The 18,155-nt window shown below is 40.7% G+C and overlaps 1 protein-coding gene across 1 annotated transcript in view; it reads left to right on the top strand.

The window, feature by feature from the left end:
• Nucleotides 1–14,941, top strand: part of ACP6 (acid phosphatase 6, lysophosphatidic) — a 40,056-nt gene extending 25,115 nt beyond the window's left edge. Inside the window, 7 exon segments of the mRNA XM_028503092.2 lie at nucleotides 8,009–8,096; nucleotides 8,928–9,060; nucleotides 10,246–10,331; nucleotides 12,696–12,788; nucleotides 14,399–14,433; nucleotides 14,436–14,560; nucleotides 14,697–14,941. Of these exon segments, the coding sequence (XP_028358893.1) occupies nucleotides 8,009–8,096; nucleotides 8,928–9,060; nucleotides 10,246–10,331; nucleotides 12,696–12,788; nucleotides 14,399–14,433; nucleotides 14,436–14,560; nucleotides 14,697–14,750 (614 nt within the window). The 3' untranslated portion in view covers nucleotides 14,751–14,941.
• The last annotated feature ends 3,214 nt before the right edge of the window (nucleotides 14,942–18,155 follow it).

Genomic DNA, 18,155 nt, shown 5'->3' with positions numbered 1-18,155 from the left:
TCCCACCCTCAATCACACCCCCCTTGGCTCCGCCCATGGGTCACTCATTCATGTTCACTTACATCCCTTTCCCTTCTTTCCCACATTATTTCCCCCTCCCCTCCCCTCTGGTTGCTGTCAGTTTGTTGTTGATTTCAATGTCTCTGGCTACATTTTCCCTACCAGTTTGTTTTGTTAATTAGGTTTCACTTATAGGTGAGATCATATGGTATTTATCTTTCACTGCCTGGCATACTTCACTTAGCATAATACTTTCCAGTTCCATCCATGCTGTCACGAAAGGTAGAAGTAACTTCATTCTTTCTGCTGTGTAGTATTCCATTGTGTAAATGTACCACAGTTTATTGATCCACACACTTACCAGTGAGCACCTAGGCTGCTTCCAGCACTTGACTATTGTAAATTATGCTGCTATGAACATCATGGTGCATAGTTTCTTTTGAATTAGTGTTTCAGGATTCTTAAAGTATAAACCCAGCACTGGAATTGCTGGGTTGAAATGCAATTCCATTTTTAGTTTCTTGAGGAAATTCCATACTGTTTTCCATAGAGGCTGCGTCAGTTTGCATTCCCACCAAGAGTGCACTAGGGTTCCCTTTTCTCCACAACCCACCAGTACTTTTTGAATGTTGATTTGTTTATTATGGCAATTCTCACCAGTATGAAGCAGTATCTCATTGTGGTTTTAATTGACATATCTCTGATGGCTAGTGATGCTGAGCATTCTTACATATGTCTCTGGGCCCTCTGTATGTCCTCCTTGGAGAAGTCTCTGTTTACAACCTCTGCCCATTTTTTAATTGTGTTGTTTGTCTTCCTGGAGTGGAGTGGTGTGAGTTCTTTATATATTTTGGAGATCAAACTCTTGCCCAATATGTCATTGGCTTATTGAAGGGGCTACTTTTACTCCATTTCATGTTTCTTCCCCCTTAGTCAAATATTAATTGACCATAGAGACTTGGGTTTATTTCTGGGCTCTCTATTCTGTTCCATTGATCTATGTGTCTGTTCTGATGCCAGTACCAGACTGTTTTGATTATCGTGGCCCTGTAATATACTTTGATGTCAGGTATCATGATCCCACCTACTTTGTTCTTCTTCCTCAAAATTGCTGCAGCCATTTGGGGGCATTTATGGTTCCATATAAATTTTTGAAGTGTTTGTTCCATACCTGTGAAATATGTCATTGGTATTTTAATAGGGATTGCATTTAATCTATAAATTGCTTTGGATAGTATGGACATTTTGATGTTAATTTTACCACTCCATGAACATGGTATATGCTCCCACTTATTTGTGTCTTCCTTAATTTCTTTCTTCATTGTTGTATAGTTTTCTGAGTATAGGTGTTTTACCTACTTATAGGTTAATTCCTAGGTACTTTATTTTTCTTGTTGCTATATCAAATAGATTTTTTTCCCGATTTCTGTTTCTGATGTTTCATTGTTGGTGTACCAAAATACCTTCAATTTCTGGATATTGACTTTGTATTCCGCTGTTTTGCCAAATTCACTTATTAGATTGAGTAGTTTTTTTTGTGGAGGCTAGGGATTTCTATGTACACTATCATGCCATCTGCAAACAATGACAGTTTTACTTCCTCCTTTCCAATTTGGATGCCTCTTATTTCTTTTTCTTGTCTGCTGCTATGGCTAGGACTTCCAGTATTATGTTGAATGGGAGTGATAAAAGCAGGCATCCTTGTCTTGTTCCTGATTTTAGTGGGAAAGCTCTAAGTTTTTGCACATTGAGTATGCTGTTGGCTGTAATTCTCTCATATATGGCCTTTATTATGTTGACGAATGCTTCCTCTATTCCCACTTTGCCAACTGTTTTTACCGTAAATGTGTGCTGTACCTTATCAAATGCTTTCTCTGTATGTTGATATGCTCGTGTGATTTTTGTCTTTCCTTTTGTTTAGATGATGTATTACATTTATTGATCTATAAATATTATACCATCCTTGCATCCCTGGGATGAATCCCACTTGATCATGGTGTATGTGATATTTTCAATATATTGCTGTATATGGTCTGCCAATATTTTGTTGAGGAGTTTAGTGTCTATGTTCATCAGTGATATTGGCCTGAAGTTTTCTTTTTTTGTTATGTATTTATCTGGTTTTGTGATTAGGATGATGCTGGCTTCGTAAAAAAGAGTTTGGGAATCTTCCCTCTTCTTGGACTTTATGGAGTAGTCTGTGAAAGATAGTGTTAAGCTCTTCCTTAAATGTTTTCAAAGTTCTTCTGTGAAACCATCCAATCCAGGGCTTTTGTATGTTGGGAGTTTTTTTATTAGTGCTTCAGTTTTGTCAGCTGTTATTTTTCTGTTCAGGCTTTCTGCTTCTTCTTCATTCAGTTTTGGAAGATTATATTTTTCTAGAAATTTGTCCATTTCACCCATGTTGTCAAATTTCTTGGCATGTAGTTGTTTGTAGTAATTTCTTGCAATCCTTTGTATTTCTGTGGTGGTACTTGTAATCTCTCCCCTTTGTTTCTGATTGTGTTTTTTGGATCCTCTCTCTTTTTTTCTTGATGAATCTGCTTAAAGGCTTGTTGATTTTGTTTATGTTTTCAAAGAACCAGCTCCTGGATTTATTCATCCTTAGAATTGTGCTTTTAGTCTCTATGTTGTTTAATTCTGTGCTGATCTTGGTTATTTCCATCCTTCTACTTGCTCTGGGCTCTCTTTGTTGTCATTCTTCCAGTTCTTATAGATTTAGGGTAGGTTGTTTATTTGAAATGTTTCTCTCTTTTAGGTAGGCCTGTATCGCTATGAACTTCCCTCTCAGGATTGCCTTCACTGTGTTCCATAAGTTTTTGACTTCTCTGTGTTCATTTTCATTTGTTTCTAGAAACTTTTTGATTTCTTCCTTGATCTCATTCTTGACCCATTCATTGTTTAATAGCATGTCATTCAATCTCCATGAGTTTGAGTGTTTTTGAGTTTTTTCCTTGAGGTTGGTTTCTAGTTTCAGGCCCATATGGTCTGAGAGGATGCTTTCTATGATTTCAATTTTCTTGAATTTGTTAAGGCTTGTTTTGTGTCCTATCATATGGTGTATCTTTGAAAATGTTCCATGTGCAGAGAATGTTCTGTGTGAAAACAATGTATTTTGCTTCTTTGGGATGAAAGGTTCTATATATATATCAGTTAAGTCCATTTGATCTAGGGCATTGTTCAATGCTGCAATACCCTTGTTGATATTTTCTTTGGAAGGTCTATCAATTTTTGACAGTGGGGTGTTAAAATTCCCCTAGTGTAAGTTGTTGCTGTCCATATCTTTCTTGAAGTCCTCCAGAATTTTCCTTAAGTATTTGGGTGCTCCTATGTTGGGTGCATATATATTTAAAATGTTTGTTTTCTTCATGGATTCTTGCATTGAGTATTATGAAGTGTTCTTCTGGATCTCTTTTTATGGCCTTTGTTTTGAAGTCTATTTTGTCAGATATAAGTTTTGCTACCTCCGCTTTTTTTCCCTGTCCATTTGCATGGAATATTTATTTTCCAACCCTTCACTTTCAGTCTGTGTAGGTCTTTTGTTCTGAGGTGGGTCTCTTATAGGCAGCATATGTGTGGGTCATGTTTTTTTATCCATTCAGCTATTCTATGTCTTTTGATTGGAGCATTTAAATTTACATTTTAGGTTATTATTGATGGGTACTTATTCATTACCATTTTACTCCCTTTGTACCTTTGTTCCTTTCTCTCTCGCTGTTTTCCCTTCTCTTCTTAAAGTAGTCCCTTTAGCATCTGTTGTAGTGCTGGTTTGGTTAGTGGTGTATTCATTGAGGCTTCTTTTGTCTAGAAAAGTCCTTGTTTGGCCTTCCGTTTTAATTGAGAGCCTTGATAGATAGAGTAGTCTTGGTTGCAGGCCCTTGGTTTTCATTACTTGGAATATTTCTTGCCATTTCCTTCTGGCTTGGAGAGTTTCCATTGAGAAGTCAGCTGCTAGCCTCATCAGGGCATCCTTGTATGCTACTTTCTGTTTCTCCCTTGCTGCCTTTAAGATTCTCTCTTTGTCTTGGAATTTTGCCATTTTAATTATGATCTGTCTTGCAGTGGGCATCTTTGGGTTCCTGTTTATTGGGACCCTCTGTGCTTCCTGGACTTGGGTGGCTTCTTCTCTCATTATATTAAGGAAGTTTTCTATCATTACTATTTCAAACAGGTTTTCTATTCCTTGCTCCTCCTTTTCTTATTCTGGTATCCCTATTATATGGATGTTATTCTGTTTCATGTTATCCTGCATTTCCCCAACCCCTCTTCATTCTTTTTCAGTATTTTTTCTTTTTCTTGATCTTTTTGGGAGGTTTTTTCTACTTTGTCCTCCAGCTCACTGATTCGATCCTCTGCTTCATCTATCCTGCTTTTGATTTCTTCTACTGTGTTCGTTAATTCAGTAATTGTATTCTTCATTTTTTCTTGGCCCTTGTTGATTGTTTCTATGTCCTTTTTTAATGCTGATATAGTTTGAAGTAAGTTCCTTGTAATTTCCTGTAGTTTCCGGTAGTTCCCACTGAGCTCACTGAGCTTCGTTATAACCATTGCTTTGAACTCAATATCTGATAGTTGACTTGCCTCTATTTCATATAGCATTCTTTCTGAGGATTCCTCCTTTCCTTTAGATTGAGGGTTGTTTCTTTGTCTTCCCTTTATTTGTAGGACTCTTCTTTTTTGTGTCTGTTCTTAAATTGATCTGTTTAAACTTCCTGACTTTATGGTGTGAATTTCTATGTTGGGAGGCCTGTGAGATACAGTGTTACAGTCTCCTTGATCACCTGAACTTGATGTTCTTAGGATGTTCTTTATGTCTTTTATGCTGGTTTTCTGGATGTAATTGGTTTTGATTGTTATTGGAGTCATTCTTTCGTGGGTTCGTCTCTGCCACTGGTTGACTGAGGGTCACTTCACCCACCATGTCTTTTTGCTGTTGTGCAGGTGCTGCTTGAACAAAACCACAGAGTCCAAGAAGCAAACCTTCCCCTGCAAATATAACCCCCCCACAATCCCACTATTAATAGATCATGAACCAGTATTATTAAGGGTGTAACAAGATTAAGACTATTATAGGAAAAGAAAGTGGATATAAAATTACCTACTGAAGGAGAAATGATTTGAGAATCTAGAGGGAGGAACACTGATAAAAGTTGTGAGTTGGAGCAATGGAAGGAGAGAAGGTAAAGTTTACCTCATGAATAAAAAAAGGGAATAAAGAGTGTGGAATAGAGTATGAGAAGGCAAGCATATAATACTAGGTCTAAACAGAGTTTAAAATAGTGTAAAATAAAAATATATATATATAGAGAGAGAGAGAGAGAGAGAAAGGAAAATGTTAAATAATTAATAAAAATATAGGAGCCAAATTGGAGAGAAAGTTCTGTCGGAGTACTATCAACAATAAATGTGTTAAAATTAATATAGGTAGTATGGGAAAAAAGAAACGAAGAAAAATCTAAGAGATGTTTAGAGGAATGGGAACTCATTTTGTGATGATGGAGAGGGAATACTAAGTGTAAGGAATAAATACTAGACTAAATGAGGGGAAATTAAAATTTGGGGTGCAAACGATTAGAAAAAAAGAAGCATAAAGAAAAATAAAAGGGCAGGATGAAAGAAAAATGGGAGAAAGGCAAAGAAGAAAAAAACAGACTAAGACAGTATAATTAAAATTTGAGTAAAACAAAAGGGTAGGGGAGAGATCCACTAAAATTTGTTATTTGAAATACAAGAATTAGTGAAGCTCTAGAGATAACTTTGATAAAACAATGCATCAACTACCCTACCCACAATCAACTAGCAAAGTTTATTACAGGTGTAGAGAGAACACAGGTATTTTAACAGCTGGGCAAAATGATGTGAAATAACCCTTGTCAAGAGAATTCATTTTGAGTGTCTGGACAGGGGAGAAATAGTAAGAGTGTGGGATGGAAACAAGTTGTATCTACAGAGAAAACAAAATTTGAAATGAGAATATTGCAAAGAAAGAGGAAGGTAAGATGGGCTAAGGGAAGGGAGGGGCAAAATATGTAAATTGAAATACACTATAATACAAAACCTAGTGGCTTATTATATACAAATTCGCTGGACAAGAAATGAATGTTATAAAGCTATGCAGGAAAGAAAATATCAAAAATCACGAAGAAGACCACAGTGGCTTTTCGGATTGGTAGTTTCTTGTATTTATCACTGTTTTTTTTTCCTTCTGGGTCTGCCTCTAGTGATGTCAGATGTTGACCCTGTCTGACCTTAGGCAGCCTGTTCCATACTTCCTGTGATCTGCTGTCACTAGCTGTCTCTTTCAACGGTTAATATAGTCCCTCTGCACTCAGCAGTCAGGTTTAAGCAATGTAGGGTGGGGTGGAATCCCTCCTAAGGTGAGGGCTATTTTTTTTCCCCTCAGGCTGCTGCTGCTTGGAGGGGAGTGGTCTCCCTGAACAGGAATGATTGATGTGTATGGGGGATGACTCACCATCAGGATCCCGGTGGCTATTTTCTCAGTTCCCTCCCCAAAGCCTCCATCCCCAGTCTCTCTTCATTTCTCTAGTCCACTTTGCCCCATCTTTGCCAGTGATCTACTGTCTCTGGCTGTCTCATTTAGTTGTTTATCTGGTCACTAGGACTCAGCAGTCAGGCTGAAGCACCAAAGGTCTGAGGCAGAGATCCTCCTGACTACTGCCGCTCAGAGGTGAGTGGTCTGCCTGAGCACAAAGGCTGCTGCTGTCTGGGGGATGACTCAGAACTGGGATCCTGGATGCTACTCTCTCAGCTCAATCCCCAAGGCCTCTGTGTCCCCACTGTGCCCCTGCCTTTGTCTGAGCCTCAGGTAAGTGGCTGCAAATGAAAATTTATGTGTTGGCCATTTAAATGGCCTTTGTGTCTCCAACCATCTGTCTCTGGCAGAGAGCAACTCTGCTGCTCTTTCCACTGGTTGTTATCTGTGTACTCTTTGGGCTCTGGTGTTCTAGGCTGGGAATCCTAGCTTAGGGTTTAGACCTCAATCTTTGGGGGATCCAACCTGCCACTTAATTATTGGGCCATCGCAGCTGCCCGTAAGTGCTAAGCCAGCCCTCTCAAATCTCCACCACACTCCTTACCAGACCAGTTGTGCTGAAGCTGGTTTTGTGTATCTGAAGTTATATGCTTCTCTCTGGCTATTGCTCCGTTGTTTGTTTTGGGTGGGTGGTTTCTCCACAATTGAGTTGTAATTCCAGATTGGTCCTGGGAGGAGGTCAGTGTGACTTTCATTCACTCCTCCACCATCTTCCTTCCTTCAGGAGCTGTTTTCTACCATCAGAGAAGGTCAGGCTTGAGCTATGTAGATAGGGGAGCTGCCACAGACCCTCACCATCTCTGGCACAGAGCCAAGCACGGACAGGTGTTAGAACACCTTCTTTAAGCATTGATAAGAAGAAACAAAGGTATTTGTGAGCTCTGAGCAGTAGGGAGATGCTGCAAGGTATAAAAAACCCCATTTTTTGTAGTTTAATCTTTGGTTCCTTGCAGTTTGTCTGGGAGGCTAGCTTTCATTTTGGGCAAGGCAATGATGACTGAGAAGTGGTCACCTTTTCTTAAATTGTCATGTGATAAGTCACCATATAGGTTTGACTGGGAAGCAAGAAAGTCACCTATTCTTGTAAAGTTGGGAATGGCCTGTTTATCAGAAATCACAAGTGATGGTAGTACCTAGAGATCAGATTTTTTGGAATGGGTCAGGAAAATGGCAGTCTGATTTAGGTCTGTACCTGATCTAGTCTATATGCGACCCAATAGGAGGAGTTGTGCCAAACAGAACAAGGCAGCTATTTGTTTTCTCCATTGATCAGACCATAGGAGAACTGTTGGCAAGGTGATGGCATATTGAAGGCATTCACTGTCTTTAAGGAGTATCCTTGATGATCTGCCTCCTGGAGCAGCTTCATCTGTAAAGAGAATGATAAATGGGAGGAGATGCTGTGAAGAGCAGACTAAAGCCTCTTCCCGCCTGTGTTTCCCACCTCACTTCTAGGACCCATTGTTATCCACACTGGTGAAGCAAGCCCTCAAGTCTTATACCCCAACTACCATAACTGCTGGAGCCTGTGGGAAAGAACCAGGTAACTGCCCTGGGTTCTTGCTCACCACTGGGGGACAGACAGCCTTTTACTACTTTTGGTGGTAGGACTCTGCCTGAAATGAGGGCCTGCTTGAGTTTACTGTGCTGGTGGATTAGGGATGGGAAGGATGGCATTACACTCAGGTCTGACACCGCTGTCCAGGAAGTGAAGCTCTTGCTTGCTGTGGTAGACTCATAGTAAAGGGCCAGGAAGCCTGGAAAAGGCCATGTGGTGGGCTAGAGAGATGGTACATACAGCCATGAGTGGGACTTTAATATTTCCAAAGCATTATTCTCTTGACTATCTTGAGCCCTCAGATGGAGTAGATGAAGAAACTGACAGGTTAAATAAAAGATGATTGAACCAATCATCAAAATGCGAATCCAAATGGGCAAGCAGAAAACACAGATTTCCTTTCTCTCACCAACATGCTACTGTGTAGATAGGTTGGTTTGGGCTGATGACACTTTTCTTCATCCAGGAATTTCTGGGCTATCCTGAGAGAATAAACTGTGTGTTCTACAAAAGAAAATGAATGCTGTTTTCAAGCAGACCTATGCTATGCTTGCATCATTTTTTATATAATAAAAGAAAATGCTAGAGTGGGATTTGGAAAATTCAGGCTTTTATTCTAGCCCTGGTACTTGCTAACTTTCATGTCATTTTTGACCTCGGAGAGCCTTAGTTTATTCATCTGGAAAATGGGAATAATGACATCTAATCCCTATGAGTTGCTATTGAGGATTGAGATGCCAAATGATGAGTGAGGTATACTTTGTAAACTGTTAATCACTATACAATATAAGGAAATACTTTTCATTTTTTTGACAGAGGCCAAAGGCAGGCTGCCTCTTTGCAGCCAGGAACATCAGAGGATTTGAAAAAGGTGAAGGAGGGGATGGGCATTGCCAGTAGTGATGGAGTGGACTTCCTCATTCTCCTTGATAATATGGCTGCTGAGCAGGTAGGATGACTGTCCTCCTTGGGCCATGAGGGTGGGAGAGCCAGGCATGCGTAACTGGATGGCCTGGCCTCTGAGTAGAGAGAAGTGGGTGGAGACCTCCTGGTTTGGAGGCAGCTATGAAGAATAGGGATCAATCAAGGAGAACTCCTCATTCAGAAACAGACATTTAACTCTAGATCAGAGTTTCCTGAACCATGTTCCCCAGAACACCAGTGATGTGAATGTGTGTGTTATAAATAGGCAAAGGTGGGGTGGGTGGTGGTGAGAAGGGAAGGATTATTGTCTAAAAATTTTGGAAAACCTATACATTGAGTCAGCTTTTGAAGAGTCTATATGCACATCAGCATATTAAAGACTCTGAGAAGGCCATTGTGAAGGAAACTGGTTAATCTTTGTCTCTTTTCCCAAAACTTATTTAGCCATAGAATTTCTAAAAATCTAATAATACACAGACTGAAGACTACACAATAGGAAATGCTTCTCTAGATTCAAAATTTAAACACCCAAAGGCCATATAGCCTGGATCTTCCTTCCTTCTCTGGTGAAGATAAAAGTATGTTGTGAAGGTAGAAATGCACCTTGTGCTTATGTGTAAAATAGGTTTAAGGTTGTAAGACAAGAATTTATATGACATTTATGTGCCATATTTTCTGGAAATTATTTTGGTGAAAATGAAGGCCATGAGTTGTATTTTATTCATCTTTTTTTCTTTTATAATTTAAAGACTTTATTTATTTATTTTTAGAGAGAGGGGACTGGAGGTAGAAAGTGAGGGAGAGAAACATTGATGTGTGAGAAAGACATCCATCAGATGACAAGCATGCCCCCAACTGGGCACCTGGACCACAACCCAAGCATGTGCCCTGACTGGGGATGGAACCGGCAACCTTTTGGTTCACAGGCCAGTGCTCGATCCACTGAGCCACACCAGCCAGGGTCTTTTATAGTTTAAAAAATACAAATGTTTTTCATTTTGAAGTAGATGGGGAGCCATCAGAAAGGGAGAAAAAACTTTTTTCCTGGGCCTTGAAGATCTCTAGGAATAGCTTCTGAAGCGTCTTGACGAACATAGCTTTTTGAGAAGGCCCTTCCCAGGCTCCTGAAGGCCCCATGAGAGCTGATCAGCTGCTAGGCTCAGTAAATGAGAAACATTTCTTTCTAAAACTGTACTTGTGGCCCTTTCAGGTGCACTGCCTCCTGAACTGCCCCATGCTGAAGCGATTTTCATGGATCATTGAACAGAACTGTGGACACGGCCTCACATGTGCAAAGTGGAGACAGATGAGGGGCTTCTTCAGCTGCTGGCATAAAGTCAGCTTGGTCAGGCCTTCCAGTGTGTGGGGAAGAGGGTTCATCAGGCTGCTCACACCTGCAAGCTGGCATCTGTGTGCAATGGCAGAAATCATCCCATTCTGCTGACTTACTGAGTGTTCTTAACACTTCTGGAGCTGGAACTAGTGACCTAGTACTTCCTTTCACTGTTACACAGAATCAGGAGCTTCCACTTGATTGTCTCTTAAGTACTGACTTATTCCTATTGTTGTAAGTTTCAAAGGATTTGGAGTGGGGGAACTGAAGTAAGAATGATTATTGCTCACTTTATTTACTGTCTCACAATTTATAAATAATTTTCACATTTTTGCTGTGAGATATGTGTCATTATCCCTGAAAGGGTCCACATCCTGGCTTTATAGTTGAAGAAACTGGGCCTGAGGGAAGCAGGCTACCTTGTCTCAGCTCAGTTAGGAAGTGGCAAAGACAGGACTTGAAACCAGATCTCCCAAATAGCAATCCTATGTTTTCTCTGTTTTACTGATACTTAAGAGTTCTATTTTTAGGCCTGTTTCCTGAGTATCAGAATGGACAGTTTCTCTTTTACCAAATTACAAAACAACACCCTTTTCTGATTGGTTAAGAACACTCAGCTTGCACTCAGGTTAGATAACTTGATAGAGGAGAAGATGGGAAATAAAGAAACAGCCCTAGGAAGATGTATGGGAGGAAAAAGCAACTAACATTTCAAGAATTTCCAGTCTGTTACATAAGAATAAGAGCCTCTGACAGCTTTTTTTCCACTCAGACTCAGTATGTCCACTTACACATTCACACAGGGCATCCAGAATGCTCCAGCCTCACCGCTCAGCATGCTGCCACTACCCATACTTTCTACCTTCTCTCATCTGTTGCTGAAGTGACCCCACCAGACTTAAATTGTCACTGCCTGTCCTCCCCTCCACACACACATTTAGTGAATATTTTAGGCGTTGGTGTATGCTTTATCTATTGGAATTACTCATCTATACTCATGTAGCTTGAAAGCAGACATAGATAATATGCAAAAAACCAGACACAGCTGTGTTCCGATAAAACTTTATTTACAAAAACAGGCAGGTGGACTGGATTTGACCAACGGCCATAGTTTGAGTTCTCCTGGTGTAGAGCATTTTAAACAAGACCTGATTCTTTCTCCTTTACATTCCAATTAGTTCTAGTTTCATACAATGATGTTTCTTCAAGCACAAATAGTTACAACTTCACAATGCCATCAAACTTGGCTTGGCCTGCGCACATTTTCTGGAAAGTGTATGTTGCATATAGTATTGGTTGCCTACTCCTCATCCATTGCTTCAACATCCCTTGATTTATAAAGGTGGCCATTCAGTCATCATGAATAAGGATTGGCTTAAGCCAATCACAACAACTCCATTCCCTTTTGTCAGTGATTGGGTTCTAGGAATTCTGGGGAAAGGGTATTTTTTTTACATTTTTTTAAGTTTCTTTTTTTAAGATTTTATTTATTTATTTTTAGAGAGGGAAGGGAGGGAGAAAGGGAGAGAGAGAAACATCAATGCGCAGTTGCTGGAGGCCATGGTCTGCAACCCAGGCATGAGCCCTGACTGGGAACCGAACCTGCGATGCTTTGGTTCGCAGCCTGCACTCAATTCACTGAGCTACACAAGCCAGGGCAGAAAAGGGTATGTTTTTCCTCTTTGATAAAAAGTAAGAGGCACCAAAACCAAGTCTTTTGGCCCCTTAGTGGCTCCCATAGTACTGCTTTGTTTTCTACTGTGAGATGACATGCTTTAAGATGCAGTAGCCATCTTGTGATCGATCATGAGGTGACCAGCCTGAGAATGAAAGTGGTGGAGCCAAAGTGCCAACCATGCAAGCATTACCACCGAACTTCTTATTAAATCATATCTGTAAATAAAAGAGGTCCTTATGGTCTATCTCCAAAGAAAGAGGCTGGCACATGGGAAGCATAGTTTAGGGTATGGTTCCTTCACATTGCTTTTCTAATTTGGAATTCCTGGAAATCATGGCACCCTGCCCTTCCCAGCTTTGTTCCTTTATTCCTGAAGGCCTAGTTTTGTATAACTTATCCTGGTCAGTCCCATCTCAGCTGTGTTCATGCCAGGCCTATAACCTGGTGCTTTTTTTGTTAGGAATGTTTGTGCATAGGGAACCCCCAAACTTGAGTCAGCGCCATTTTTCTCCTTCCAACCTGTTGCTTGTCCCTCATGCTTGACTTGTCTTTTTCTCAGTGGGCTAGTGGACTCCTCAGAGGCAGAACTAACCTCCATCCCCTTTGTGCTCAGTAAGTTAGGTGCTTAAATGTTGTTTCCTTGCTATAGGAAAAGTCTTCATATGGCAGTAGGACCATTTCTCTACCTCTTGGAGAGTAACCTGGTGAAAGCTGTGGACCTTGCCACTGCACCTGGAAAGAGGTCCCTGACATAGCAACTCAGCTTTGTGCAACTGAGGGCAGTAGGGGGCCTTTGTCTGTAGGAGGGAACTCAGGTTTTAGGGGAGCAAGAACCAGGCTGTCAGTGATTGAAAATAGATGTGTAAGAGGCCATAAGTCCCAAAGAAGTTCACAACACTTTTATCTTTCCTCCTGCTACATCTATCCTATCATGTTTTGAAATTTTAATTATAGCTAAAAGATCCCTAAATTTATTTTTCTATTTTTTAATAATTGAACATGTGTCACCCTGGGTAGTGTGGCTCAGTGAATTGAGTGCTGGCCTGCAAACTAAAGGGTCACTGGTTTCATTCCCAGTAAGGGAACATGCCTGGGTTGCAGGCCAGGTCCCCAGTAGGGGGTGCTTGAGAGGCAACCACACATTGATGTTTCTCTCCCTCTCTTCCTCCCTTCCCCTGTCTCTAGAAATAAATAACATGCTTTCTTTTAAATCTTTTTAAAAAAGAAAGAAAATGAGTCAGAGTAGCTAAGTATATTATCACACTGATTTAATACTATAATAGCCCCAAACAAAGATAATTGGTTAATAGATTGTTTAGTTTGAATACCTTCATCAAGTGAAGGGTATAACAACACTCATCAAGTGAAGGGTATATCAACACTAGGCATTGTAAAATGTTGGAAGTAGCTCACAAACTTCCATCACCACTTTTGTAAAGCTTGGAAGCTCAGGTTAGAGATCACAGGTTTGCAAGCCCAGACATTTGCTAAGCATTGTATGGTCTACAGAAGAACAGCTTTACCATGACTTGGAAGCTTCTCAGGCATCAGCCTGACCTACTGAATCAGACTCTGCATTTTAACAAGATCACCAAGGGAAAGACAGGGGACAATTAGTTGAAACAGGAACATTCAGGAACTTAGACCAAGATTTATAATAGCAAATTATGGGAATGCCCAACCCTGTCCATCACAGTACTCATGATGACAGTATATTTTTTCCTGTTGGCCTTTGCCACTTTGTCCCCCTTGGCCTTACATCTGTAGAATACTACAGTACCCAATGCTAGTATTCTAGTTTGGAGGTCAACAAATTTAAAAAAAAGATTAAAATAACAACTTTATTACTGATTAAAGCCATTTGGAGAATGTGTTGAAGACCAAACAAGTTCATTAATATTTCTTTGAAATGAACTTAATTCCCCCAAAATGCAAGCTTCCCCAACAAGGGGGAGTGCTTGCTCTACTAAATTCATCATATAGCTGAGTAGTAAGAACATTTGCTATCGGCAAGCTGGTTCCATAAAGAGAAAAGAAGGACACAAGGCACACATGCTCATTTTCTTCTTTGAAACTCACCAGGGGAGGAGTGAGTGGGTGGGTGGGTGAGCCACTGGGCAGGAGGCAGCCAAGATACCTACTCCAGTGGGGATCCTGCTTCATGAAAACAGGAGTGGGAATAAGGTTTCTTCCACCATCTACTTCAAAGAAGTTTCATACCAGACTCAGCTGATTTCTAGATGTCACCTGGTTTCTGAGGCAAGTGCCGTTCCTTACTGAAAGGAGGCAGGCAATATCCTGGCCTCCGGAGTCCTGAGTAAAGATTTGTGGAGAACTGTTTCTGCACTGCAGAAAGCTGTACCTCTGTGTGGCTCTTGATGTGACCATGTTCTCTGAATGGCCCTAGGGATTTTTGACCACAGATGGCCACCATTTACTGTTGATGGGAACATGGAACTCTACCAGCACCAGGAATCTAAGGAGTGGTTTGTGCAGCTCTATTACCATTGGGAGGTAAGGCCTCAGGTCAGGTTGGGTGATGTCTAGTCACCCTTCCCCCAACTTCACCCACCTACTTTTAAGCACCAAGTCTCCCTCCTCAGGCCCAGTGGAACTTCTGTTGATATAATCAGCTCTCTGAATCATCTAGGGTGACTCATGGCTGTGGCCCAGGTAGAAGTCAGAACTTGGCATACAGAGGTAGGCTGAGATTTGTGCTTTATCCCAGTTCTTCTATAGACTCCTTCTAGTGATAGGAGTACCCTCTTCTTCTGTTTTTTCTGCCAGGTTGTAACATCTTAAGAAGCCTATTTTGAAAATTAATGATGGTGTCTTAGAACATGATTTGTGCTGTCAGCACTCTTGATTGATACTTTGGCTGCCTCAGCAGCTTGCTGTCCACAGCAGAAGCTAGAGCAGTCCCAAGGATTAGACCTTTAGCCTTCCCAGCTCTGGGCCTAACTTGGCTGTGTCTTCCCAGTCAGTTCAACAAACAGTTCTTGAGTGAATTTTACAAGCATACATAGTACTTTTATTCTGGAGGCTGACTGAGTAGTGGGGTCTTCTTGGCTGTAATATGTGTGCATACACAGACCATAGGACAGAGCTAAAAATCAGCAAGACAGAGTCCTGGCCCTGGTGAGTAATGTCTCTTCCACAAGAGCAAGTGCTGACAGGTTGCCCTGACCAGCTCTGTCCACTGGACAACTTCTTCAACACCATGTCAGTTTACACCTGAAACCCAGAAAAATATCATGTGCTCAGCTCCCAAGTACAGATGGTAAAACTTGGAAATGGAGGGTGACTGATTATCCAAGCAGGATGTGTTGATTTTTAAATAACATGCCTCTACACCATGCCTCTGGCTATTGTGTTTGGAAAAGGCAGGAACAAGAGTTAATGTGCTTTAACATAAGGTAAGGGTATTTCCTTCCTACAGGTAATATTAAGGTCTCTTTTCAATTTTTTTTTTGTTGTTGTTGTTGTTTAGAGAGAGGGGAAGGGAGAAAGAGAGGGATAGAAACGTCTATGTGAGAGAGAAACATCGGCCAGGTTGCCCTCCGTACAAGTCCTGAACCTGCAACTAGGAATCAAACACATGACCTTTTGGTTTGTGGGACAATATCCAACCAAGCCACACCAGCCCGGGCTAAGGTCTTTTCTTGAGTGTTGAGATCGAAAGGATATCTCTTATATTGTGGCTTGATTTCCATGTTCAGAAACATCTGCCTATGACATAGGCTGGGAACATCATAACTCTATAGATTTGTGTTGGCTTTAGACTTCAGTTCTTTTTTTTTTTTGTCTTCATTTCACAAATATAAAGCCCTGACTGGGTAGCTCAGTTGGTTAGAGCATCATCTCAATATACCAAGGTTGTGAATTTGACCCCTAGTTAGGGCACATACAAGAATCAACCAATGACTGCATCAATAAATGGAACAACAAATCAATGTTTCTGTCTCTCTCCCTCTCTCTCTAAAAACCAGTAAATAAAAACTTAAAAAAAAAAGAAACTAGGTAGGATTGATAGAACTTAACTGATTAAGACAGGAAAATGTGAGGGTAAGGAGACAAAAATAGACTTCTGGTTTAGCAACTGAATGGATGGTGGAGGTGTCTTTCATTCAAATAAGGAAGCCTGTGAAGGAGCAGGTCTGGGAGAAGAGAAGGGTTTGATTTTGACACAGGAAATTTTCTATCTGTGGTACATCCAAGTGGACAGGAGTGTCTGAAGCTCAGAAGAGAAACCTGAGCCGTCATTGGGTACTTTGGCCAAGGCTTGAACCTGCAACCTTGGCATATCAGGTCGATGCCCTAACCAGCTAAGCTACTTAACCAGGGCCATTCTACCTAGTTTATTTCTTGAATCTATTCTCATCTCTTTATCCTTGATCTTCAATATCCCCTTCCCATCTTCACTCTTAATGATTCCTATAAGAAAGTAAAAGCAATCTGAAGAGATCTTTGGTCTCCCAACCACCACCACCAAATCTGCATTTGAATCAGTGGCCATAAGGCCTTCCTGCATTTAGGAATGAACCATCCCCACTCCTATCCAAGGCCAACCCTCCAGTTTAGTGTTGACCCCCTACATTTATCTCTTTTCCGCATTAATTTTCTCTTCCTATCAATGATTGCCATTAGCATACAAATATGCTATAAAATCTTAAATTTTTTCAACACCTTTGAACAGCTACTATACTTTTTTCTCCCCTTTATAACAAAACTTCTCAAAAGAGTCGTTTATACTTGCCATCTCTGATTCTTCCCTTCTTCCCATTCTTTCTTGAGCCAGTTGTGATTAGGTACTCAGCCCTTCCAACTCCATGAAAACAGCTCTTGTCAAAATCATCAGTGACCTCTGAGTGTTCAATCCATAGCCAGTTTCCAGTCTTACACAGATTCTCATCAGCAATCTTGTTACGTGTTTTTTTCATTTGGCTACCGTGATAAATGCTCTCTTAGTTTTCCTCCAGCTTCTCAACTTCCCAGATTTTTGCTGATTCTACCTTTTTCTGATCTCTAAGTGTTGGAATGTCTGAAGGCTTAGTCCTTTGACTTTTTCTCCTGCACTCATTCCCAGTGATCTTGAGCAGTTCCACAGTATTTATATAGTATCTCCTAAATTTATATTTTAAATGTGTACCTTTCCCCTGAATTCTCATTTCCAATTGTGTACTCAACATCTCTACATGGATATTTAAGATATATAATAGGTATTAAACTTTCTACTGTCCACGATCAACTCTCTATTCTTACAAGTATTCCTCCTTAAATGTACTTCTTCCACAGGCTTCCCCATCTAGATGAATGGCACTACCATTCACCTGGTTGCTTGGCCAAGAACTTTGGAATTACCCTTGATTCCTCCCTTTTTCTGATTTCTACATCTAATCCATCAGTAAATCCTGTTGTGTCTCTATTCAAACTATATCCATAATCGACCATTTCTCAAGACTTTCACTGCTTCTGTCTTAGTTAGTGCCAGCATTATCTCTCACCTGGACTTATTGCAAAGTCCTGTTTCTGCTCTTTCCCTCTTCCCCAGTTTATTTTCAACATAGCCATTGCTTTTAAAACACAAGTCAGCCCTGGTTGGTGTGGTTCAGTGGATTGAGCACCAGCCTGTGAACCAAAGGGTTGCCATTCGATTTCCAGTCAGGGCACGTGCCTGGGTTGCTGGCCAAGACTCCAGTAGGGGGCATTCAAGAGGCAACCACACATTGATGTTTCTCTCCCTTCCTCCCTTCCCCTCTCTAAATATAAATAAATAAAATCTTTAAAACACACACACACACACACAAGTCAGATCATGCCACTCTTCTGTTTAAAATTCTCCCCTGGCTTCCCTTATCAAAGAGCCAGCCATCATAATGGTCCTCAAGGCTTTATGACATCCTCTCCTCTCTCTGTCTTTCTCACCTTCTTAGACTATTTCTCACTTTCTCACACTATCTTGTCTGCCACATAGCCCTAAGTCATGTCCTCACCTGGGATACTTGCATAAGCTATTCCCTCTCCCTGAAATGTTCTATACATGATTGGCTCCCTTTCAGATCTCAGATCTCAACTCAGTGTCATTTGAGAGAGATCCTACCATATTATC

This window comes from Phyllostomus discolor, chromosome 14, assembly GCF_004126475.2.
Source record: "Phyllostomus discolor isolate MPI-MPIP mPhyDis1 chromosome 14, mPhyDis1.pri.v3, whole genome shotgun sequence".
Taxonomy (NCBI): domain Eukaryota; kingdom Metazoa; phylum Chordata; class Mammalia; order Chiroptera; family Phyllostomidae; genus Phyllostomus; species Phyllostomus discolor.
This window is presented reverse-complemented; position numbering and strand designations above follow the sequence as displayed.